The following is a 25,107-nucleotide window of genomic DNA, read 5'->3' as shown; positions in this document are numbered from 1 at the left end:
TGTTGACGTGCAGAAGTAAGGATTCCCAAACCATGAGGCCCAAGCCTAAGCGGGCAGCCCTGATAACACGAGCTGGCATCTCCGGGTGAGTTCTAATGTATCCCATGCCCACAGTAACACTGTGGAAGAAAACAGGTTTTGCCCCACAGAGAAAGACGAAGCAGAAATAACGTGTCCACAGTTTCTCAGCTGAGCCAATTCCAGAGGCCTCGTTATATCCTCTTAGTCACCGAGAGTTCCTCTGCTTAACTTGGGAGCATTTCCTGCTACCAAGTGAGTCAAACAGCAACTAAAACATGGCACTGATGAATATTTAAATAAGCTGCTTGCCCAGTGCTGGGACTAGGGTTGTGAAATGGCTTTACAGGAATTGCCACTTGCAGTCCCCCATTTTAGGGGTGAAGCAGCCGCGAGTTTGGAGGTGTTTAATAATTTGCAAAGACAGACCCCTGTCTGCTTCCCACCGCGTCAAGATGAAGGTCGAGCAAGGAAGGTCCACTGGGGGCCTCACCTGTCTCCCCACCTCACCTGCGAGCCTCCCAAGAGGGAGTGCCTTGAAAGTCACCTTGCCTAAAACCCCAGCCTCGGACAGCAGACCTATTAGCGTAAAGGATTTGCAACGTCGGTAAACTTTGCACGAAACTAACTGCGCATTCGCTGAAAACCTCAAGTCGACAGCAATCCCGGGGGAGGGGGGGGACGGACACGAGGACCGGCCCTGCGTCCCGACCTCGTCCCTTCTGCCGAGGGTGACCCCGGGGGCCAGGGAGGAAGCGGCTCCGGATGGAGGGCACGGTGACCCCCCCGGGGAAAGGGGAAAGGCAGCCTTTCCTCCCCGGGAACCCACACGGAACCTGCCGAGGGCGGTTCTGTCCGCTTTCCTGCCCCACCCCGGCCGCCCGCCCCCCGCCCCCACGCGGGGCGCTCGCTCGGCGGGCTCCCGTCGGGCGCGCGGGGTCCCCGGCTCCCCGAGGCCGCGGCCCGGCCTCTCCCGGGCTCCGGCCAATCTGCGCCGTTCCTGCCCCCCGCCGAGTTCAAAGGGACGCGCGGAGGGAGCGGCGTCCGACCCAGCCCAGCCCAGCCCCGCGGCCCGTCGTCGGACAGGAAAGGTGAGCGCGCCGGGGCGGAGGCGGAGGAGGAGGAGGAGGAGGGACCCGGGCGGGCGGCCGAGGACCCGGCGAGCCCGGCTGCCCACACGCGCCCGAGCCGCCGCCGGAACCGAAACCCCCGAGCGAGCGCTCGCTCGGCCGCGGCTCGGCGTCCCGGGACGTACCCGCAGCCGCCCCGCCGCGCCGGTAACGCGGGGCTCGCGCTGGGGGCGGGGAGCGGCCCGGGGACCGCGCGCGACCCGATCCGACCCGACCCGACCCGGCCCGGCCCGGCCCGGCCCGGCCCGGCCCGCCGCGCGACCCTCGACGTCCGCCGGGCAGGCGCGCAGGAAGGGCTCGGGCCGGGGCGGGCCGGCCGCAGGGTCGGGGCCCGGGCGTGGACGGCGCGCTGGCCGGCGAGGGCCACCGGGGAGGCGGCCCGGGCGCCCGAACCTGGCTGGCTTGACGGGGCCGCCGCCTCCGCTCCCCCCCCACCCCCACGCCACCCCGACACACACTACATCCCCCGACCCCAGCCCGTCGGGAAGTCGGGGCGCGGGTCCCGGGCCTCTCCTGACACCTAGCGGATGGCTCCGAGCGCCCCAACTCTCGGCCCAGGTGACCCAGGTAGCGGAGGTCGGGCTTTGGCTAAACTGCTTGGTTGCTGACCTCCTCCTCCTCCGGCCCCGAGATGGGTCTCTTAGGCAGGTGTGGGGTCGCCTGGTGACCCGTGAGCTCGGCTCTGTTCTGGGGGGAAGATCTGCACCTGGAACGCGGGGTGATCCTGGGGAGACCCAAAGATAAGCAGCAGGGAGGACCATGTTCAGGGCAAAGGAGGAAGTTAGGCTTCAGGACTCCGGGAACGCAGGCCTTCCTTGGCATCTCCAGGCCCTGGAGTCTTAGGACCCCCCCCCCCCAGCTCATTCTGTCCCACCCACAGATCGACGCCCCCTCCCCTCCCTGAAGACACTCCGCCCGCAGCAGGATGACCGGCCCCCCGACCACGCCTTCTCCCGCAGGTAAGTGAAGGCCGTTCTTGACCCCACCCCCTGGACCCGTTCTGGAGTTCCTTGAGGGCTCTGCACCCATGGGAAGCCCCTCGGGTTCCCTGTCTGGGAAGAAGCTACTAGAGTGCGCCCTACCTCATGGTTTATGCTTTGAAGTGCAGACTTAGCCAGTTGCTGGCACTACCATAAGGCTTTTATAAGTGTAAAGGCGACGCTTTTCATTTACCCCTTTAATAATGCCGGGGTGAGACAGCAAACCCCGTAATTAAACTTGAAAAGGGGATCTTAAAGATAACTGGGAAATAAAAACATTTTAAACGTGAAAAACAAAACACAGATATACTGGGAGCCAGGTGTGATGATGGCCCTGTAACCTTGGATATGGATCTTGCTTTGTAATACTACTAATCTAAGGATTCAGACCCATTACCAGAGAGCTCTGCAGTTCCGGGGCTGGAGAGGTGGATCACTTACGGCGCTTGCCTGCAAAGCCTAAGGATCTGAGTTTGATGCCATAGTAGCCACATAAAGCCACATGCACAAGGTGGCACATGCCACTGGAGTTTGTTTGCAGTGGCTAGAGAGGCCCTGGTGTGCCCATTCTCTCCCTCCATTCCCACCCCCCCACAACTATCTCAGATAAATAAATTAATTATTTTAAAAGATTCCTTTGCTTTAACAAAACTGTAGTTCACCTGAGGTATGCTGTGGCATACCCAAAAAGATTCGCAACCTTTCATTGCCTGTTAAAAAAAAAAGAAAATTATTTATTTATTTATTTATTTATTTGAAAGAGAGAGAATGAGCACACCAGAGCCACTCACCGCTGCAAAGGAACACCAGACACATGGGCCACTTTGTGCACCTGGCTTTGCTTGGGGAATCGAACCCAGGCCATCAGACTTTACAAGCCACGGCCTTTAACCACTGAGCCATATCTCCAGCCCATCACCTTTCACTTCATAATCAGGGGTCAGACAAACTGTCAGATAGTCATATTGATTACTTTAGCTGGTTCTAGGCAGGGGGAGAGTCAGACAAACCCTTGGTGTATGTTCTGTGTTTTCACATGGGCAGTTTCTCATGAGTTGTTAGAAGCAGCATTCTAACCGTGAGTGAGGACTCCAGCATAGACGTCTAAGTCAGTGTCTCTTGTGACTGAGGAGGCACACAGTCTAGACTTTTAGCTGTCCAGGGAGAAGGGGTAAGAGACGAGACATGGACAGAAGGCCCCTATTTATACAGGCAGAGGGACATAACAAATTGTCTAGCTGAGGATCGGGTCAATATTTGCCCTTTTGTGTCTGCTTATTTCATTTGCATAACACCAATAAGGCTCACCCATGTTTTCGCATAGGCCAAATTTTCCTTCTGTCTTAAGTCTGAGTTACTAATATTCCTTTGTGTGCGTGTATGTTTTGTTTATCCATTCATCTGCTGAGGGATCCTTGGAATGCAAGGGCATGTAAATATCCATTCAAGTCTCTATTTTCTTTTCTTTTTTTTATGTTTTATTTCTTTTTTTAATTTAATTTAATTTTATTTTTTCTCCATTTTTTGTTTCTGTTTTTGTTTTTGTTTTTCAAGGTAGGGTCTCACCTAGGTCAGACTGACCTGGAATTCACTATGGAGTCTCAGGGTGGCCTCGAACTCACGGCAATCCTCCTACCTCTGCCTCCCGAGTGCTGGGATTAAAGGCATGCGCCATCACACCCGGCTCTCCATTTTTTAAAATATTTTCCATAATTATAAAAAAAAATCCCATGATAATCCCCTCCCTTCCCCCCTTTTCCCCTTTGAAATTCCATTCTCCATCATATCCCCTCCCCATCTCAATAAGTCTCTCTTTTATTTTGATGTCATGATCTTTTCCTCCTCTTATGATGGTCTTGTGTAGGTAGTGTCAGGCACTATGAGGTCATGGATATCAAGGCCATTTTTTTGTCTGGAGGGTATTTTTTTTTTTTCTAGGTAGGGTCCTGCCCTAGCCCAGGCAGAACAGGAATTCACTATGTAGTCTCAGAGTGGCCTCGAACTCATGACAGTCCTCCTACCTCTGCCTCCCAAGTGCTGGGTTTAAAGGCGTGCACCACCTTGCCCAGCTCAAGATTAGATTTTCAATTCTTTTTTTTAAAATTTTTATTTATTTATTTGAGAGCGACAGACACAGAGAGAAAGACAGATAGAGGGAGAGAGAGAGAATGGGCACGCCAGGGCTTCCAGCCTCTGCAAACGAACTCCAGACGCATGCGCCCCCTTGTGCATCTGGCTAATGTGGGACCTGGGGAACCGAGCCTCAAACCGGGGTCCTTAGGCTTCACAGGCAAGTGCTTAACTGCTAAGCCGTCTCTCCAGCCCTTTCAATTCTTTTTTAAAAATACTTATGTTTGGCGATGCCTGCATGCTACCTTTGGCAGTCTGTTGTGCGGGTCCAGTGTGGCCTGAGCCTTTGGTTTTGCTAAGATATTTCAAAGCTTTATGAAGAATGTGTGGGTCTCTCTGAAGCCCTGCTATATATACCCAGGTCTATCAAGAAATTTGGGGAGGAGTAGGGTTGATGCCCATGATCATTTATAAAATCAGGAGTGCTGATAAAAGAAGTAAAGCTTTGAAAGGCTCCAGGCCTGCAGCTGCCCATGATCATCACTAACCAGCTCCCCGAGTCCACTGGAGACGAAGAGTCAGTTGGCCTGTAGATGTAAGCAAGCTGTGTTAGGTGGGAATGCGGGACTTTGAGTTCCGTTTTCTATGAATAAAAGTATCTGAGGTACAAAAAATATATATGTTTATTTATTTGTTTGCGAGAGAGAGAGAGGCAGATAGAGAGAATGGGCATGCCAGGGCCTCTAGCCATTACAAATAAATACCAGAAGCATGCACCACTTTGTGCATCTGGCTTATGTGGGTACTGGGGAATCAAACCTGGGTCCTTAGGCTTTGCAGGCAAGTGACCTAATGACTAAGCCATCCCTCCAGACCTACTTTTTTGTTGTTGTTGCTTTAAGATTTAGAAAGACTTTGTTAGATTCATAGAAGGAAGTGCGGAATAGAGAGCCCCCAATGCTTTTTTTTTTTTTTTTTTAATGTTTTTATTTCCAAGAAGAGAGAGAAAATGAGAATGGGTGCACCAGGGTCTCTTGCTGCTGTAAACAAACTGCAGATATATGCACCACTTTGTACATCTGGCTTTATGTGGGAACTAGGGAATAGAACCTGGGCTGTGAGGCTTTGCATGCAAATGCCTTTAATCCCTTAGCTACCTCCTCAGCCCTCCTTTCAATTCTTTTAGATCCAGAATTGGTATCCATGTTATGTGGTGATTCTATATTTAATTTGTTTTGAGGAACTACCTCACTATTTTTTATAGCAACCACACCACTCCAAGCTATGCACTAAAGTTGAATTTCTGAGGCTGAGCGTGATGATGCACACCTTTAATCCCAGCACTTGGAAGGCAGAGGTAGGAGGATCACCGTGAGTTCGAGGCCAGCCTGAGACTCCATTGTGAATTTCAGGTCAGCCTGGACTAGAGTGAGACCCTACCTCAAAAAACTTAAAGAAGAGCTGGAGAGATGGCTTAGTTGTTTAGGTGCTTGCTGGCAAAGCCAAAGGACCCAGGTTCAATTCCCCAGTACCCACATAAAACCAGATGCACAAGATGGATCATATGTCTGGAGTTTGTATGCAGTGGCTAGAGCCCTTGCATGCCCATTCTCCATCTCTCTTTGTCTGCTTCTCCCTCTCTCTCTCTCAAATAACTTCATTAATTAATATTTTTAAAAAGTTCAAGGGGCTGGAAAGATGGCTTAGTGGTTAAGGTGTTTGCCTGTGGAGCCAAAAGACCCAGGTTCAATTCCCCAATACTCACATAAAGCCAGATGCACAAGGGGCACATGCATCTGGAGTTCATTTTCAGTGGCTAGAAGCCCTGGCATTCCCATTCTCTTTCTCTCTTTCTCTCCTGTCTCTCTCTCTACTTGCAAATAAATAAATACATTTTTTAAGAGTTCAGTTAATCTGCATCCTTGCCAACATTTGTTGGCAGTAACAATCCTAAAAGGTATAAAGTGGTGATGGGGGGCGGTTCTTCTTTTTTTGTTTGTTTTTTATTTATTTGCAAACAGAGAGAAATAGAGGGATGAGAGAGAATGAATGAGAATGGGCTTGGCAGGGCCTCTAGCCTCTGCAAACGTACTACAGTTGCCTGCACAACTTTTGTGCATCTGGATTTACACGGGTACTGGGGAATGGATCCAGGGTCGTTAGGCTTTGCAGAAAAGCAGCACCTTAATAGCTGAGCCATCGCTCTAACCATTTGTTTGTTTGTTTGTTTTCGAGGTAGGGTCTCACTGTGGCCCAGGCTGACCTGGAATGAACTATGTAGTCTCAGGATGACCTCGAGCTCAGGGTGATCCTCCTACCTCTGCCTCCCGAGTGCTGGGATTAAATCATGCCTGGCTTCAATTTTTTGTTGTTGTTGTTTTGTTCTGTTTTTAAAGATTCATTGTTATTTATTTATCTGATACAGAGAGATGAGAGAGCAAGTGAGAATGGGAGTGCCAGGGCCTCTAGCCACTGCAAACAAACTCCAGGCAGCATCTGTCTTACATGGGACCTGGAGAATTGAACCTGGGTCCTTAGGCTTCTTAGGCAAGCGCCTTAACCACTAAACCATTTCTCCAGCCCCCATTTGTTTGTTTTTTTTAAGCAGGATCTCACTAACCCAGGATAACCTGGAACTCACCTTGCAGCCCAGGCTGGCCTTGGACTCATGTTGATCCTTCTACCTCAGCCTCCCAAATACTGAGATTATAGGCATGTGCCATCAGCCCAGGACCCAGAGTTCCTTTGCAGCAGCTGGAGGCCCTGGTGTGCCCATTCTCTTTCTCTCTCTATCCACCTCTTTCTCTCAAATAAATAAATTAATTAAAAATAAATATTTTTAAAGACACTTGGGCTGGAGAGATGGCTTAGTGGTTAAGGTGTTTACCTGCAAAGCCAAAGGACCCAGGTTCGATTCCCAGGGACCCACAGTGGTGTGCCCATTCTCTCTCTCTCTCTCTCAAATAAATTAAATAAAAAGAAAGAGGTTTGTTTTGTTTTGTTTTTTAAAAAAAGAAACTCAGTCCTGCTCATATGGCGTTTGTCACCACAACTTTGTGAAGCGGGCTTTATTCTCATTTACCAAGGCAAAGCTGCGCTCAGGGAAGTTAAGAACTTGTCAGTGATTAAGCATATTTCTCATCATGCAGCTAATCACAGCAGAGGCAGCGCTGAGTGCCAAGTCCAACTTACTCCCAAGCCTGTGCCTTTCTTATCACGGTCTACTGCTCCTAAAGTCTCAACCACCCCTCTGTCCATTGGTACACACGAAAGAAGGAAGGAGAAAGGGACAGAATTCCAGAGCCCGTTCCCAAGGAAAGGAGGATTGTGGGAGCAGCCCTTTTGCTGGGCAGGTCTAAAGCAAACAAGCAGGTTGGCAGCCGTAGGTGGCAACGGCAACGGATCTGATGCCTCCTTGATAAGAGATTTAGCACAACCTGGGAATAAGAGCCACAAAGAAACCAACCAGTATCTGGGTCAACAAAAAGAAGGGGGAGTGGAGGACGTTGGTGGTGGTTAGGATCTGGCTGGAGCCTGTAATCTTGTGGCCTTGCTGTCCGGGCCCACCTATGGTGATATCACTGCAATCTTTTGGAACCTAAGACAGGAAAATGGAGAATAACATTATTATTTCTTTGTTTATAATTTCAAATTAGCAGAAGGGAACTTAGGAAGAGGAGACCATATGGGAAAGTTATTATCCATTGCCCCTCCCTTTGGGGGGAGATTGGACACCAGGGTTAAATCCAGGTCCTTGTCCATGCTAAGCCCATACACCACCACTGAGGCACAACTCCAGCCCCACTCCTCCCCTTCAGCATCAGGCTCCTTGAACTTGGTTTACTTTGTTGTTAATGTCTATTTTCATTTAAGAAGTAATGAGTGGCCAGTCATGGTGTAGCATGCCTGTAATAGCTCAGCACTCCGAAGGCTTGACTTGATTTGATGTAACTGTCCATTCAAAAACATCCAAGGCCAAATCCCAAAGGAAGAGCCTCTGTCTAGACTGTCATCACTAGGTTCTTTTTCCTTTGAAGCATGTGTGTAGAGTATGTGTGGCATATGCATGTGTGTGGTGTGCAGATGTGTGCATGCATGCCCCTGTGGAGGCCAGAGGAGAGGGTCAGATGTCCCCCACCCCCATCAGTAATCTGTGCGTTTCCTTGAGCCGGAGCCTCTTCTCTGAACCTGCCCAGGATTCTCTAGTCTCTGCTCTCCACAGAACCGGGGTTACAGACACGCACTGTCGTGCCCAGCTGTTCATGCAGGGACTGAGGAACCCAGCTCAGACACTCGTGGGCCCTCTCCATCCTTCATGCTTTTGAGGGAAGACCCTCTTAGCTGCTGAGCTCTCCCCGTCCAACACTCCAGTCTTATTTTTTTCTGTTTTTGATCTTTCAAGGTAGGATCATGCTATAGCCCAGACTGTTCCTGAATTCACTCTAGGGCTGGCCTACCTTTCAAGGTAGGGTCTCACTGTAGCCCAGGCTGACCTGGAATTCACTATGTAGTCTCAGGGTGGCCTCAAACTCACAGCCGTCCTCCTACCTCTGCCTCCCAAGTGCTGGGGTTGAAGGCGTGCGCCACCACGCTGGGCCATTTTGTTTGTTTGTTTGTCTTGAGGTAGGGTCTCCCTGTAGCCCAGGCTGACCTCAAATCCCCTACGTAGCCTCAGTCTGGCCTCAAACTCATAGTGATCCTCCTACCTCAGCCTCCCATATACTTTTACTGCCCCACTTTGTCCTTATAGCCAGCTGGATTTGCCCACAAAAATATTTTAGACAGTTTTACCAAATTTTTGTGGCTATACTCATATAGCACTGCCAGTTCCCTTTATGATCTTGTATCCTATGTCCTTGAGCAGATTAAGGTTCTCAGAAGAGAGCTGCCCTGGGTCCCACTCCCCACTATCTCCCTATTATCTGTGTCCATGGCCAGGTCCTACTTTTCTGTAATTACGGTGGGCCATCTGTCTGCTGTCTTGTAGCAGAACTCTTTTTTCTACATGAAATCCAGTCCTTTCAAGGACATGACTCCAGCCACTCTCATGTATCATCAGTTGATTCCTCTTTTCATTTCTGTCCTTAACACAATCCTACTTTCATTTCTTCATTCTAAAATCAAAAACAAAACCCAGGCATGGTGGCACACCCTTGAGACTACATAGTGAATTCCAGGTCATCTTTGGTTAGTGCAAGACCCTACCTTGAAATACTCAAAACTAGGCCAGGCATGGTGGCACATGCCTTTAATCTCAGCCCTTGGGAGGCAGAGGTAGGAGGATCGCAGTGAGTTCGAGGCCAGCCTGAGAATACATAGTCAATTCCAGATCAGCCTGGGCTACAGTGAGACCCTACCTCGAAAAACAAAACAAAAAAAGATTTAAAAATCTGGAATTGTCCCCTCCCCCAGTTTCCAACGACAAGTCAGTTTCTTTGGTCATCTTTACAGAAAAACTTTTTGAAAGAGTTTATTTATATTCTGTCTCCAGTTCCTTCTGCCATTTCTTTCTTGAATCCACCCTAAACCACAGTTTTATATTCAGCACTTGACCAGAACGTGTCTTGCAAAGGTCATTTGTGAGCCCTGTGGTGAAATGCAGTGAGTGTCCTGGTGCTTGATGTCTTTGGCGGCTGCTCCCGGCTCCTTGGCTCCGGTCCTGAGGTCCTTTGTCTGTGCCCGCTGTGTGGATGATCTCATCCAGCCCCTGTCTTCCAGATGCCGGTGACTCTTTAAATCTCATTTATGTATTTGTTCCAGTGTTGGGATCAGAACCAGGGTCTCATGCATGCTACACAGGCTATCTAACACTGAGCTATCTCCCCATCCCATTTTCTTAATGATTTTTGTTTTTGTTTCCCCCCACCCAGGTGGGGTCTCACTCTAGCCCAAGCTGACCTGGAACACACTCTGTAGCCCCAGCTGGCCTACCTCAGCCTTCTGAGTGAGTGCTAGGATTAAAGGTGTGAACCACCACACCCAGCACTTTTTTTTTTAATTATTAGTACTTATTTATTTGTGATTTTTTGAGGTAGGGTCTCATTCTAGCTGACCTGGAATTTATGTAGTCTCAGGGTGGCCTTAAACTCATGGTGATCCTCCTACCTCTGCCTCCCGAGTGCTGGGATGCCATGCCCAGCTTTTTAAAAAAAAAAAATTTAGGGCTGGAGAGATGGCTTAGCGTTTAAGCGTTTGCCTGTGAAACCTAAGGACCCCGGTTTGAGGCTCGGTTCCCCAGGTCCCACGTTAGCCAGATGCACAAGGGGACACATGTGTCTGGAGTTCATTTGCAGTGGCTGGAGGCCCTGGCATGCCCATTCTCTCTCTCTACCCCCCTCCCTGTTTCTCTGTCGCTCTCAAATAAATAAATTAAACAACAAAAAAAAATTTTAATCAGTGCTCTTCACCAAAATTCTAGTCTTGACATCTGTACTTGGATATCTGATAAGCAGTCATGTTCCTCTCCAAGCCCGTTTCCAGGCCAAAGACACTGGTGTCACCTGGGACTCCATCCCATATCCACTGCTGTCAGTCCAGCTACTTTCTCACTTAGCTGTTGCTAGGGCCAATCAAGGCTTTCATGCAAATTATAAAAAAGCATGGGGCGAGGGGAAATGCTTGCTTGCAAAGCCTGCCAGCCCAGGTTCAACTCGCCAGAACTCACTTAAAGCCAGATGCACAAAGTGGTGCATGCATCTCTAGTCCATTTGCAATGGCTGGATGCCCTAGTGTACCCATTCTTCTCTCTCTTTTAATCTCCCCCCTTCTTGCAAGTAGATAAATAAAAATTATGAAAAGAAAAAGGCGGCCCCTGCCTCTGCCCTTATCTCCACCTTCCTCAACCTGGTGTCCGTGACACCGTCAAACATATCCCTTAGCATATCTGTCTCTTCAGCCAGGCATGGTGGCTCACACCTATAATCCCAGCACCCAGAGGCTGAGGCAGGTGGATTGTCATGAATTGAAGGCCAGCCGAGTTTACAAAGTGAGGTCAAGACCGTCTCGGCTACAGAGTGAGGCCGTCTCTGAAGAGACCAGTCTGTTTGAGTTGAGGTGCTGTGTGACAAGCACCTCCAAACTCATGACTAGGGACGTTTGTTGAGTGTACAGCTGTGTCCGTGGTAGAGCGCTCAGCTGCCATATGCCAGGCTTCAGGTTCGGTCCTCAGCCCTGCAAATAAAACTGGTTGTTTCTGGTGACTCTGAGCTGGCTGGGCATCTCTCTGGTGTCCCCTGTGCTCCCTCACGGGGCTGAAATCCACCGAAAGGTCCAGAATGGCCTTCTCCACATGTCTGCCAGTTGGTGCTGCTTTCAGCTGAGGCTAGGAGCTTGGTCTCCCCCCACATGGACTTTTTTTTTTTTTAATGGGTATGCCAGGGCCTCTAGCCACTGCAAATGAACTCTAGATGTGTGCACCCTCTTGTGCATCTGGCTAACATGGGTCCTAGAGAGTTGAACCTTGGTCCTTTGGCTTTGCAGGCGAATGCCTTAACTGCTAAGCCATCCCTCCAGCTCTGGGCTTTTTATATATATATATAAATATTTTTATTTATTTGCAAGCAGAAAGAGAGAATTGGCATGCCAGGGCCTCTAACCATTGCAGATGAACTCCAAATGCAAGTGCCACTCTGTGCATCTGGCTTTACATGGGTCCTAGGGAATTTAATACAGATCGTTAGGGTTTACAAGCCAATGCCTTAACCACTGACCCATTTTACCAGCCCCAAAATCATTTAAAAAAAAAATTAGAGATAGCAAGAGAGAGACAGAGAGAGAGAGAGAGAGAGGAGAGAGAAAATTGGTGTGCCAGGGCCTCAGCCATTGCAATTGAACTCCAGACACTTGCGCCACCTAGTGGGCATCCCATAGACTTTCTACACTATCCTTCACTACACTAGACTGGGCTTCCTCAGGACATGGTGAATTCAGGGTTTCAAAAATTCAATATTGTCTGCGCATGGTGGCATATGTCTTTAATCCCAGCACTTGGGAGGCAGACGTAGGAGGATCGTCATGAGTTCGAGGCCACCCTGAGACTACATAGTGAAGTCCAGGTCAGCCTGGGCTAGAGTGAGACCCTACCTTGAAAAACCGGAAAAAAAAAGCCAGGTGTGGTGGCACATGCCTTTAATCCCAGCACTTGGGTGGCAGTGTTAGGAGGATCACCAAGATTTCAAAGCCACCCTAAGACTACATAGTTAATTCCAGTTCAGCTTGGACCAGAGTGAGACCCTACCTCCAAAAAAAAAAAAAAAGGATTTTTTAAAGAGAGAGAATTGGTGTGCCAGGGCCTCAGCCATTGCAACTGAACCCTAGACACTTGCGCCACCTAGTGGGCATCACATGGATTTTCATCCTTCACTATACTAAACAGTGATTCCTTACGGCATGGTGAACTCGGGTTTCAAAAGTTCGATATTAGTCAGGCATGTTGGTGTGTGCTTTAATCCAAGCACTTGGGAAGCAGAGGTAGGAGGATTTCCATGAGGTTGAGGCCACCCTGAGACTACATAATGAATTCCAGATCAGCCTAGGCTAGAGTGAGACGGTACCTTGAAAAGCCGGGCATGGTGGCATACGCCTTTAATCCCAGCACTCAGGAGGCAGAGGTTGGAGGATCACTGTGAGTTCAAGGCCACCATGAGGTTACATAGTGAGTTCCAGATCAACTTGGACTACAGTGAGACCCTACCTCAAAAAAAAAAAAAAAAAAAGTTAGATATTGGAGCTGTAGATGGCTTAATAGTTAAGGTGCTTTCCTGAAAAACCCAACAACCAAGGCTTGATTCCCCAGTACCTACATAAAGTGAGATGCATAAAGTGGCCCATGCATCTGGAGTTCATTTGCAGTGGCTAGAGGCCCTGGCAAGCCCATTCTTTTTCTCTCTTTCATTCTCTCTCCCCTTGCAGATAAATGAATGCATTTTTTTTTAAGTTTTTTTAAAAAGTTTGATATTGGGGATTCCAGTCTGCCATTCCTCCATCTACTGCATTTTAATAAGATCCTGCAACCCTATTATATACACTAGGGTTTAGAAGCATTACTTTAAAATACTATCTTGGGCCCGAGAGATGGCTTAGCAGTTAAGCACTTACTTGCCTGTGAAGCCTAAAGACCCTGGTTCGAGGCTCAATTCCCCAGGACCCACATTAGCCAGGTGCACAAGGGTGCACACATTTGGAGTTTGTTTACAGAGGCTGGAAGCTCTGGCGCGCCCATTCTCCCTCTCTCTCTCTCTCTGCCTCCTTCTCTCTGTCGTTCTCAAATAAATAAACAAACAAACAAATTTTTAAAAAATTAAAACACTTTCTTAACCAGGCGTGGTGGCACACGCACGGGTGTGGGGGTCCCAGCACTCAGGAGGCAGAGCCAGGAGGATCACCATGAGTTCAAGGCCACCCTGAGACTACATAGTGAATTCCAGGTCAGCCTGAGCTAGAGTGAGACCCTACCTCAAAAAAACAAAAAATAAATAAATAAATAAAATACTATCTTAGAGTGTTGGCGCATGACTTTTATCCTGGCACTTGGAAGGCAGAGATAGGAGGATTGCTGTGAGTTTGAGAGCATGGGACTACAGAATGAGATTCTGGTCATCCTGGGCTACAGTAAGATACCCTGCCTCAAAAAAATTAATTAATTAATAATACATATCTGGGGTCTGGAGAGATGGCTCAGTGGCTAAATGTGCTTGTTTGCAACGCCTGATGGCCTGGGTTTGATTCCCCAGTACCCACCTAAAGCCAGAAGCACAAAGTAGTGCACGTGCCTGGAGTTCATTTGCAGTGGCACACCCGTTCTCATTCACATTCTCTCCCTCACCCTCTCTCTGCTTACAAAGAAATAAAATTTTGACTATAAAATGTACTGTGCCAGTAGATGGCTCTGTGGGTTAAGTGCTTGCTATGCAAGCATTAGAACCTGTGTTTGGATTCCCAGTATCTTTTTATTTTGTTTATTTATTTATTTGAGAGAGAGATAAAGAAGAGGCAGATAGAGAGTGAAAATGGCCACACCAGGGCTGCAGTCTCGGCAGATGCATTCCAGGTGCATGTGCCACCTTGTGCATCTGGCTTATGTGGGTCATGTGTCATCAAACTTTGGCTTTGCAGGCACCTGCCTTAATAGTTAAGCCATCCCTGCAACCCTTGGATTCCCAGTATCTATGTAAAATACTGGCTTCCTGTAATCCCAGCACTGGGGAGGCAGTGACAAGATGATCCTTGGGGCTTTCTGGCTAGGTTATCCAGCCCAATCAATGAGCTCTAGATTCAGTGGGAGACCTTGTCTCAAAAAAAAAAAAAAAAAAAGGTGGTAGCCAGGCATGGATGTGCACACTTTTAATCCCAGCACTCAGAAGGCAGAAGTAGGAGGATTGCGGTGAGTTCGAAGCCACCCTGAGACTACATAGTGAATGCTAGGCCAGTCTGGGCTCAAGTGAGACCCTACCTCAAACTCCCCCCCCCCAAAAAAAGGTGGAGAGTGATAGAAGACACCCAATATTGACCTCTGGCCTTCAAACCTATCTCACAGACTTTCTCCCAAGAGCTGCGATCACAGGTGTGAGTCACTTCCCCTGTCCTCAAGGCTCTCGAAGCTCCTGAGTATACAACCACTGTCTGGTAGGAGATAGAGACAGAGGGGCCTGCAGGAATGCTGCTTGGTCTAACCTCCAACCTGGCACTTCAGGCCCGGACATCAAATCTAGCCCTTTCCTTGTCCTGTTCTAGGTATAATGTGGTGGTGTTGGGGGGGGGGTGCTGCATGCATGTGTATGTGTGTTTGCATGTGTGTGGACACGTGTACATGTGTGAGTGCAGGTGTGTGTGGGAGGCTGGACAGCAACCTTAGGTATGCCATTCCTCAGTACATTGTCCACTTCTTTTTGAGACAGGGTCTCTCACTGGCCACCATCTCTTCCCCAGTGCCAAGATTATAGGCAGACGCTAGTATGCCTGAAATTTTCACCTAAGGACCGAGGAGCAAGCTCATACTTGCAAGACAAGCACTTTACCAGCTGAGCGATCTCCTCAGATGTCCTAAATAAGACGTTTTTCAAATTGCCTTTCAAATTTCTTTGCCACCTTGAGCTACACAGTTTTCTGACACTATTTCTAAGTCTCTGGCAACATCTCCTCTAGACATTTCTGCTAGAAAAGTTTATGTGCATTTTTAAAATGACTCACATTCTGAAATCACATTATTGAAAATAAGAGGACTTACAGGAAAATCAGGAATGGGACAGACCATGCACCGCTTATAGAACTTTGTAACCAGAGCCCCAATAAATACAGTAACAATCCAAATAAAAATATTGGCAGCATTAGTTTTTGAATCTCTGCTGCTATCCTGGGGCTCTGTGTGCCCTGCTTTGAGATGAGGGTTCCAGAGAGCTTTCACTTTTTTTTTTTTTTTTTTGAGGTAGGGTCTCACTGTAGTCCAGGCTGACCTGGAATTCAGTCTGTAGTCTCAGGGTGGCCTTGAACTCACTGTGATCCTCCTACCTCTGCCTCCCGAGTGTTGGGATTAAAGGCGTGTGCCACCACACCAGCTTTTTTCTTAATATTTTATTATTTATTTATTTAGTTGACAGAGAGAAAGAGGGAGAGAGAATGGGCACACCAGGGCTTCCAGCCATTGTAGACGAACTCCAAACACATGCACCACCTGTGCATCTGGCTAACGTGGGTCCTGGGGAATCAAACCTGGGTCCTTTGGCTTTGCAGGCCAGTGTCATCTCCCTGGCCCAGGAGCTTTCACTTCTAATCAAGACAATTTTCATCAAAAATAAGAATCTGAGGCCGGGCGAGGTGGCGCACGCCTTTAATCCCAGCACTTGGGAGGCAGAGGTAAGAGGATCGCCATGAGTTCGAGGCCACCCTGAGACTCCATAGTGAATTCCAGGTCAGCCTGGGCTAGAGTGAGACCCTACCTCGAAAAACCAAAAAAAAAAAAAAAGAATCTGAGGCTGGGCGTGGTGGCACACGCCTTTAATCCCAGTACTCGGGAGGCAGAGATAGGGAGATCACTGCGAGTTCAAGTCCAGCCTGGTGCTATAGAGTGAATTCTGGGTCAGCCTGGGCTAGAGTGAGACCCTGCCTCAAAAGAAAAAAAAAGTACAAGAATATATCTCATCTTTGGACCGCTCAAATGTCACTGTTGGTTGGAAGGTGCTATCAGGCCTTCTGCCGGATATTTTTCTAAGGGTGGGAATATGTTTCCTTTTTCAGATTTCTGTAATTCAGAACTGTGTTAACTGTGGGGTATGGAAGAGACGACCTCTGAGAAGCTGGCCCTATGCCTTGCTCTATTCTGTCCCCAGGGTGTCTATACATTTCCTGGCAAAGTGTGGGCAGAACACAAGTGCTGTTGTTTTGTTTTGGGTTTTGGTTTTTCGAAGTAGGGTCTCACTCTAGTCCAGGCTGGCCTGGAATTCACTATGTAGTCTTAGGGTGGCCTCGAACTCCTGGCGATTCTCCTGCCTCTGCCTCCAGAGTATCTCACTCTGTAGCCTAGACTGTTCTAGAATGCACTACATTAGTTTTAGTCACTACATTACTCATGGTAATCCCCCTGCCTCTGTCTCCAGGCTTCCAAATGTTATTTACTAAAGAAACTTTAGGGTGGCTCCAGGGTCAGCTAGCCTGTCTTCCCCAGGACATCTTCCCCCTGCAGTAACCTTGACCTGACTGCTTCCTTTTAAAACCATTATATCACAGTACTAATTTTAAAAAGATGGAGGTGTCCTGAGTTCCTGTAGAAACACTTACAAGGGACTTGTGGAGATCAAAGTTTTGTAATGTCCTCATTCTGGGTAAGAACTTTAGTTTGGGGGTTGGACTCTGAAGGATGAACAGACCCATACAGGACAAATGTTTTAGGGTAGGAAAGACCCTGTTTCAGGGCCTTTCAAGGTACTTGGCCTATCCTGGAAGGAAAAGATCTTTGACAGGGGATTACAAGAAACAAAATTAATGTTTATAGCTGGGCGTGGTGGTGCACGCCTTTAATCCCAGCACTTGGGAGGCAGAGGTAGGAGGATGGCCATGAGTTCGAGGCCACCCTGAGACTGTGTAGTAAATTCCAGGTCAGCCTGAGCTAGGGCAAGACCCTACCTCGAAAAACCAAAAAAAAAAAAAAATTAACAATAATAATATTTATGGGCTGAAGAGATGGTTTAGCAGTTAAGGCACTTGCCAGCAAAACCAAAGGACCAAAGTTTGATTCCCCAGTACCCATGAAAAGCCAGATGCACAGGGTGGCACATGCATCTGGAGTCGGTTTGCAAGGGCTGGAGGCCCAGGTGTGCCCATTCTCTCTCTCTCTCTCTCTCTGTAATAAATAAAATTATTTTAAAATAATGTTTTTAAAGGAGTATGTAGAACATGAAATGTTTTGTGATACTATATGGTATATATGCATGTACATACACTTAGTATTTTATCTCATTTAAAAATGTATTCTGGCCAGGTGTGGTGGCTCACACCTTTAATCCCAGCACTTGGGAAGCAGAGGTAGGAGGATCACTGTGAGTTCAAGGCCACCCTGAGAATACATAGTGAATTCCAGGTCAGCTAGTGCTAGAGTGAAACCCTACCTCAGGGGGGAAAAAAAAAAATGCATTCTAGGCTACAGAGATATCTTACTGGTTAAGGCACTTGCTGGCAAAGCCAAAGGACCAAAGTTTGATTCCCCAATACCCATCTAAAGCCAGATGCATAAGGTGGCATATGCATCTGGAGTTCATTTGCAGTTTCTTTCTCTCTCTTCTCTTTCTCAAATAAACAAATAAATAAAATGCATTATGAGGGCTGGAGAGATGGCCCAGCAGTTAAGAGGCTTGCCTGGAAAGCCTAATGGCCCGAGTTTGATTCCCTAGTGCCCACGTAAAGCCAGATGCACAAGGTGGTGCATGTGTCTGGTCCTGGTGCGCCCACTTTTTTTATCTCTCTCTCCCGGGCATGATGGCGCACACCTTTAATTGCAGCAGTTGGGAGGCAGAGGTAGGAGGATCACTGTGAACTCGAGGACAGCCTGGTACTACAGAGTGAAGTGCTAGGTCAGTCAGCCTGGCTTAGAGTGACACCCTACCTTGAAAGAAATCCATTCTGAATAATGGCTTATCCTGACTGTATATGTGACAACCCTATGAAGTAGTGTTGCAGTTACCTTCACATTGCAGGAACAAAGCACCTGACCAAAAGCAGTAATGGAGAGAATGGTAGAGCAGAGGCTGGACATCACTTCTTCCCACAAAAGCTGACAGAAACCAGCAAGAGAGTGAGCTGCGCTCTGGCAAGGGTTCTGGCTATCACACTCCCAAGCTGGCCCCTAGCAACACACCTCCCACAGCAAGGCTTCGCCTCCCAAATAGCAACGAGCTGGGGAACCAAGCATTCAAAACATAAGAGTCTGTCTAGAGAGGTGGCTTAGTGGTTAAGGTGCTTGTGTGCAAAGCCAAAAGACCCAGGTTCAATTCCCAAGGACCTATGTAAGCTAGATGCACAAGGTGCTACATGCATCTGGAGTTCATTTGCAGCAGCTGACAGCCCTAGCATCCCCATTTTCTCTCTCTCTCTCTCTCTCTCTCTCTCTGCCTGCCTCTCTCTCTCAGATAAATAAAATAGCCAGGCATGGTGGTACACGTCTTTAATGCCAGCACTTGGGAGGCAAAGGTTGGAGGATCCTCATGAGTTCAAGGCCACTCTGAGACTACATAGTGAATTTCCAGGTCAGCCTGGACTTGTGTGAGACCCTACCTTGAAAAACCAAAAAAATAAAATAAGACATGAGGGCTAGAGAGATAGCTTAGTGGTTAAGACATTTTCCTGCTAAGCCGAGGGACCCAGGTTCAATTCCCCAGCACCCATGTAAGCCAGATGCACACGGTGGTGCAGTGGCTGGAGGCCCTGACATCCACTCTGTACTGCTCCTCCTCTCCCTCTTCTTTTCTCTCTCAAAATAGCCAGGCAGGGTGGCTCACGCCTTTAATCCCAGCACTTGGGAGGCAAAGAATTGCCATGAGTTTAAGGCTAGCCTGAGACTACATAGCCAATTTCAGATCAGCCTGAACTAGAGTGAAACTCTACGTCAAAAAAACAAAAAAATTAAAAAAAATAAAATATAGGGCTGGAGAGATGGCTTAGCGGTTAAGCGCTTGCCTGTGAAGCCTAAGGACCCCAGTTCGAGGCTCGGTTCCCCAGGTCCCACGTTAGCCAGATGCACAAGGGGGCGCACGCGTCTGGAGTTCGTTTGCAGAGGCTGGAAGCCCTGGCACGCCCATTCTTTCTCTCCCTCTATCTGTCTTTCTCTCTGTGTCTGTCACTCTCAAATAAATAAATTAAAAAAAAATTATATATATATATACCTAAAATATTTTTAATTTAAGAAACATGACTCTACGAGGGACACCTAATTCAAGCCACCACAGTTAGATTCTATAGTCTCCCCTTTGCATATGAATAACTGATACTTAAAGGGTCCCTTCTTCACCTCCCCAGGTCACACAGTAGTACAGGTCATGTGATCATATTTGAGACCCAGTAAGTCAGGGTCAAAAGAAGCACCTAGGATCTTTTTGTTTTGTTTGAAACAGGGTCTGCCTATGCAGCCTAGGCAGACCTTGAACAAGCAACCATCATACCTCAGTCTTTAGTGCTGGGATTATAGGTATGTACCACCAGACCAAGCAAAATCCTCCATTTTTAAAATTTATTTGTTTATTTATTTGAGAGTGACAGACAGAGAGAGAAAGAGGCAGAGAGAGAGAGAATGGGCGCTCCAGGGCCTCCAGCCACTGCAAACGAACTCCAGACACGTGCGCCCCCTTGTGCATGTGGCTAACGTGGGTCCTGGGGAATCGAGCCTTGAACCAGGGTCCTTAGGCTTCACATGCAAGCACTTAGCTGCTAAGCCATCTCTCTAGCCCAAAATCCTCTATTAAAAAAAAAATATTTATGTGAAGCTGGGCATGGTGGTACATGCCTTTAATCCTAGCACTCAGGAGACAGAGGTAGGATTGCCGTGAGTTCAAGGCCACCCTGAGACTACATAGGGAATTTCAAGTCAGCCTGGGTTAGAGTGAGATGCTACATCGGAAAACCAAACTTTTGAGATAAAAGTTTGGGTATATCAGGACCTCTAGCCACTGCAAATGAACTCCAGACACGTGTATCACCTTGTGCATCTGGCTGTACATGGGTACTGGGGAATTGAACCTGGGTTCTTTGGCTTTGCCAGCACTTAACCACTAAGCTATCTCTCCAGTCCCCAAGCCCCTATATATTTTGTTTGTTTGTTTGTTTGTTTTTCAAGGTAGGGTCTCACTCTAGCCCAGGCTGGACCTAGAACTTACCATGTAGTCCCAGGGTGGCCTCAAACTCACAGCGATCCTCCTCGCTCTGCCTCCTGGGTACTGCGATTAAAGGCGTGCACCACCACGCCCAGCTTCAAGCTCCTATTTTTAAACCATTATATTAGGCAGAGTGAAACTCATCAAAATGTCAGTTTTGGAAGTAGATTATTCTCTTCTCCGCTCTCTAGGCTTTCCTATTTGGGTTTTCTGTAGGACCTAATAAACTTCAGAATAGATGAGGTGATAGAACTTGAAAACCAAGAAATGCTTCAGAACAAAAGAATTTACCTCATTTTATTTTCTGCTTTTCTAAACTTTCCAGAACTGCTGACCACCCCAATTTTGCGGGCCACTGAGACCCTGTCCCCAGAAGCTGAAGAAGCCAGCACAGCACTCATTGCAGGTAATACAGAGTGCCAGACTGCAAGCACTGCAGTGACAGTGTGTCATACTCCAAGGGTCCCGCAGCACGGCACTCACTGCAGAGACAGTGTGTCAGACTCTGAGGGTCCCGCAGCACGGCACTCACTGCAGAGACACAGTGTGTCAGACTCTGAGGGTCCCGCAGCACGGCACTCACTGCAGAGACACAGTGTGTCACACTCCAAGGGAACCATCAGGGCCAGAAGCCACCTGACTCCCAAGACAGCCTGGAACCCAGTATGACAGGGTAAGATTTTCCTCATGTAAGAAAGACCACATTAGGGACCAAGTTCATTACTGGGTTCATTGTGGCACGTAGCTCTTTTCACACACAGAGAGATTTAAAGACCTGGAGGCATGGCCGGTTGGTGAGAAGCTAGGTGTGGGCTTAAGTAGGCATTGGTGTGTACAGACACTGCACTGAGTACATGGGTCAGGATGAGGATTGTTGAGTGTGTGAGGAAGTGAGGGAGAATTGAGCTAGTTATTTCCCTCTTGGTTTTCGTCAGGATCACTAGGCACTGGTTTGGGAGGGAGCTGAGTTTTGTCCTTAGCTGAAGTGTCAGGAGACTGTGGATGCCATACCGTGGAAGCTGGGCTAGAGAGGAACGTGGACGTGGACGTGGCTGCTAGCTAACTAACTCAAGAGGATGGCTCAAGTGAGGAAATGGCTTAATTTGGGCAATCCAGTGAATTCCAGAGATATCTACAATCCTTAAACATGTCTTCATTTTCCCTCTCCTTTCCAAGTTGTTATCACCGTGGTCTTCCTCACCCTGCTCTCGGTCGTGACCTTGATCTTCTTTTACCTGTACAAGAACAAAGGCAGCTACGTCACCTACGAACCTGCAGAAGGCGAGCCCAGTGCCATCCTCCAGATGGAGAGTGACTCAGCCAAGGGCAGAGAGAAGGAAGAATATTTCATCTAATGACCCCAGGCCCTGAGGGACTAATGCCTGGCTCCAGCAATGGCACGCTCGCTCTAAGTTAGGTGGAAGCTTTATCTGAAGCCAGTGAGTAACACTGACTGATGTGGGCACATCCACTCTCCTTCCAGGACACAGCCCTGATGCCAACATCACTGACTCAGGGACCAGGGACATGGAGAAAGTTGCTTATGATGTCTTCAACCAGGCCTTTGTAATAGAGCTAGTGCCTGCAGCTGGCCAGCAAGCTGGGGCTATGCCCCAGAGCATCTTAGTTTCTGCCTTCCTAGGTTGAAAGGGGTGGGGAAGGTGGCTAGCCGGTCCACACTGTCCGCTCTCTGGCCCCCTAGTGATAGACCCATGCAGCTATCCATAGAAGGTCTTTCCCGGGGCCAGGCCAGGAAGGATAGGAGAACACTGGGGATGTCACCTCCTGGTATGTGCCACCTCCCTTAATCTGAGCCCGTCCTTTCCATTCTCCCCAACAACCTCATGTGTACACTCTTCCTGTCCACATTAAACTCAACTGAAACAAACAAACAGATTGCCATTGTAAGAACTAAATTTTTACTTATTTTTTAACTTTTTTTGATATTTTCTTTTGCTTATTTGCATGTTTCTTAGAAGGAACTCTAAGAGGGGCTGGAGAGATGGCTTAATTGTTAAGGCACCTGCCGGCGAAAGCTAACTTGCCTGCGAAAGCTACAGACCCAAGTTCAATTCCCCAGTACCAACTAAAGTCAGATGCATATGATGGCACATGTGGCTGGAGTTTTTTGCAGTGACTGGAGACCCTGGTGTATCCTATCTGACTTCTATCACCCCCCCCCAAAAAAAATAAGCCAGATGTGGTACTGCATGCTTTTAATCTCAGCATTCGGGAGGCAGAGAGAGGAGGATTGCCATGAGTTCAAAGCCACCCTGAGATTACCTAGTGAATTCTAGGTCAGCCTGGGCTAAAGCAAGACCTGCCTCGAAAGACCACAAAAAATAAAAAATAAATATTTTTTTAAAAGAACTCTAGGTGGAAGTTCTAGAAGTGTTCAATGTTCTCCAGAATTTGAAATGAAGGAGATGATTCAGGAAGTTTGACCCAAAGAAGCATCATCAGAAGCGGACCCTGGGAGATGAGTTGGTGGGCCCTCCATTCTGGCAAGGACCGGAATTTCCGCTGTCTCTTATGTATACTCAGACAGAGCCACAAACAATCTGCCCATCTTCTTTCCCACCAGGAAAGCTTTTTTCAACCCAGGCAACTTCTTGAGTTTAGTAATTCTGAAAAGATGAGGTGTGCTTAAAAGGTGCAGTAGTACAGAGCCGGCCATGGTGGCGCACGCCTTTAATCCCAGCACTCGGGAGGCAGAGGTAGGAAGATCACTGTGAGTTCAGGGCTACCCTGAGTCTACATAGTGGACTCCAGATCAGCCAGAGCTAGAGTGAGACCCTATCTCGAATAACCAAAAATAAAGCAAAAAGAAGTATAGTATATGGATACAAATTATTAGCTCCTTAGATATTTAAACTGGCCCTCTTTTGGGCCATTAATGTACTGCCTCTGTTGTCCAAATTTAAGCCCACTCAAGTAAGAGTCAAGAGCAAAGGGCTGGGGAGATGGCTCGGTGGTGAAGAGCACTTGCTGAGAAAACATGAGGACCTGAATTCAGTCCAGAACCCATGTGAGAAACAGCTGGAGCGCCACGTTTAGTGAGAAACTGTCCGCTCTGACCTCCACACTGCGTGTGTACATTTGCACACACCACATGCTGCACGCAGGAAGGGTGGGGTAAGAGCTTAGGAGCTAGTGGCGGCAACAGTTTGTTTTCACGGGGGTTGCATGTGTGTATGTGCGTGCTTGGGTGTCATCCTCAGGTGCCATCCATTTTTTAAAATATTTTATTTATTTATTTGAGAGACAGAGAAGAGGCAGATAAAGAGAATTGCACGCCAAGGCCTCCAGCCATTACAAACAACCAATGCATGTGTCCCTTGTGTATCAGGCTCACGTGGGTTCTAGGGAATCGAACCTGGGTCCTTTGGCTTCTCAGACAAGTACCTTAACCACTAAGCCATTTCCCCAACTACTCCCCTGTCCTTTTTTGTGTGTGTGTGTGTGTTTTGAGGTAGGGTCTCACTGTAGCTCAGGCTGACCTGGAATTCACTATGTCGTCTCAGGGTGGCTTTGAACTCATGGCAGTCCTACTACCTCTGCTTCCCAGAGTGCTGGGATTAAAAGTGAAGTGCATGCCACCAAGCCCAGTCCTTCCATTTTTTTTTAATATATCTTATTTTTATTTAACAGAAAGACAGAGGATTGATGTGCCAGGGCCTCCAGCTGCTACAAACAAACTCCAGATACATGTACCAGCTTATATCTAGGTCCTGGGGAACTGAACCTGGGTCCTTGAGCTTTGCAGGCAAGCACCTTAACCACTAAGCCATCTCTCCAGCCTGCCATCCCCTTTTTGTTGTTGACAGGGTCTCTCACTGGCCTGGAACTCACCAAGTAAGTCTAGACTGGTTGACTAGAGTGCTCCAGGGAGCTCTCTCCTTCCCTAGCCTGGGATTATGAGCAAATATCACTTGCCCAACTCTTTTTGGTTGTGTGCGTACGTGAGAATGCACAGATAAAGGCGAGTCAAATGCAGGTGTTGGTCCTCACCTTCAATCTTGAGGCAGGGTCTCTTGTCCACTGCTGCATTCACCAGGCTGGTCAGCCAGCAAGCTTCTGCCTCTCACCAGAGGGACACAGATTACAGAAACCCACCACAGCATTTGTGTAACATGGGTTAAATATTTTATTGAGCCAGGCGTGGTGGTGCATGCCTTTAATCCCAGCACTCAGGAGGCAGAGAAAAGAGGTAGGAGGATCACTGAGTTCAAGGCCACCTTGAGACTACATAGTGAATTCCAGGTCAGCCTGGGCTGGAGTGAAACCCTATCTTGGGGAAAAAAAAATATTTTAGAGAGAGCAAGAAAGAGGCAGATAGAGAATGGGCACACCAGGGCACCTGGCCACTGCAAATGCATACACCACGTTGTGCATCTGGCTTATGTGGGTACCTGGGAATCAAACCTGGGTCCTTCGGCTTTGTAGGCAAGCACCTTAACTGCCAAGCCATGTCTCCAGCCCAGGAAGTACTTATCTGACTGAGCTACCTTGTCACTGTGAGACAGGGTCTTGCTGTGCAGTCCAGACTGGCTTAAC

The 25,107-nt window shown here is 48.1% G+C and overlaps 1 protein-coding gene and 1 pseudogene across 3 annotated transcripts; both read left to right on the top strand.

Annotated features, from left to right (window-relative positions):
* The first annotated feature begins 967 nt into the window (after positions 1–967).
* LOC101611626 (small cell adhesion glycoprotein) lies at positions 968–22,442 on the top strand. Of its 3 annotated transcripts, none has more exons than XM_045152842.1 (4): positions 968–1,109; positions 2,029–2,107; positions 20,876–20,956; positions 21,727–22,442. In XM_045152842.1, the coding sequence occupies exons 2-4, from the start codon at positions 2,074–2,076 to the stop codon at positions 21,903–21,905; spliced, it is 294 nt and encodes a 97-aa protein (XP_045008777.1). In that variant the 5' UTR covers positions 968–1,109; positions 2,029–2,073; the 3' UTR covers positions 21,906–22,442. The 3 variants fall into 3 exon arrangements, with proteins under 3 accessions (XP_045008777.1, XP_045008779.1, XP_045008778.1); XM_045152844.1 differs by lacking the exon at positions 968–1,109 and adding an exon at positions 1,266–1,295; XM_045152843.1 differs by lacking the exon at positions 968–1,109 and adding an exon at positions 1,590–1,715.
* Positions 4,489–4,745, top strand: LOC123461432 (annotated as a pseudogene).
* Positions 22,443–25,107: the final 2,665 nt, after the last annotated feature.

The sequence above is a fragment of the Jaculus jaculus genome, chromosome 6, assembly GCF_020740685.1.
Source record: "Jaculus jaculus isolate mJacJac1 chromosome 6, mJacJac1.mat.Y.cur, whole genome shotgun sequence".
Lineage (NCBI taxonomy): Eukaryota > Metazoa > Chordata > Mammalia > Rodentia > Dipodidae > Jaculus > Jaculus jaculus.
This window is presented reverse-complemented; position numbering and strand designations above follow the sequence as displayed.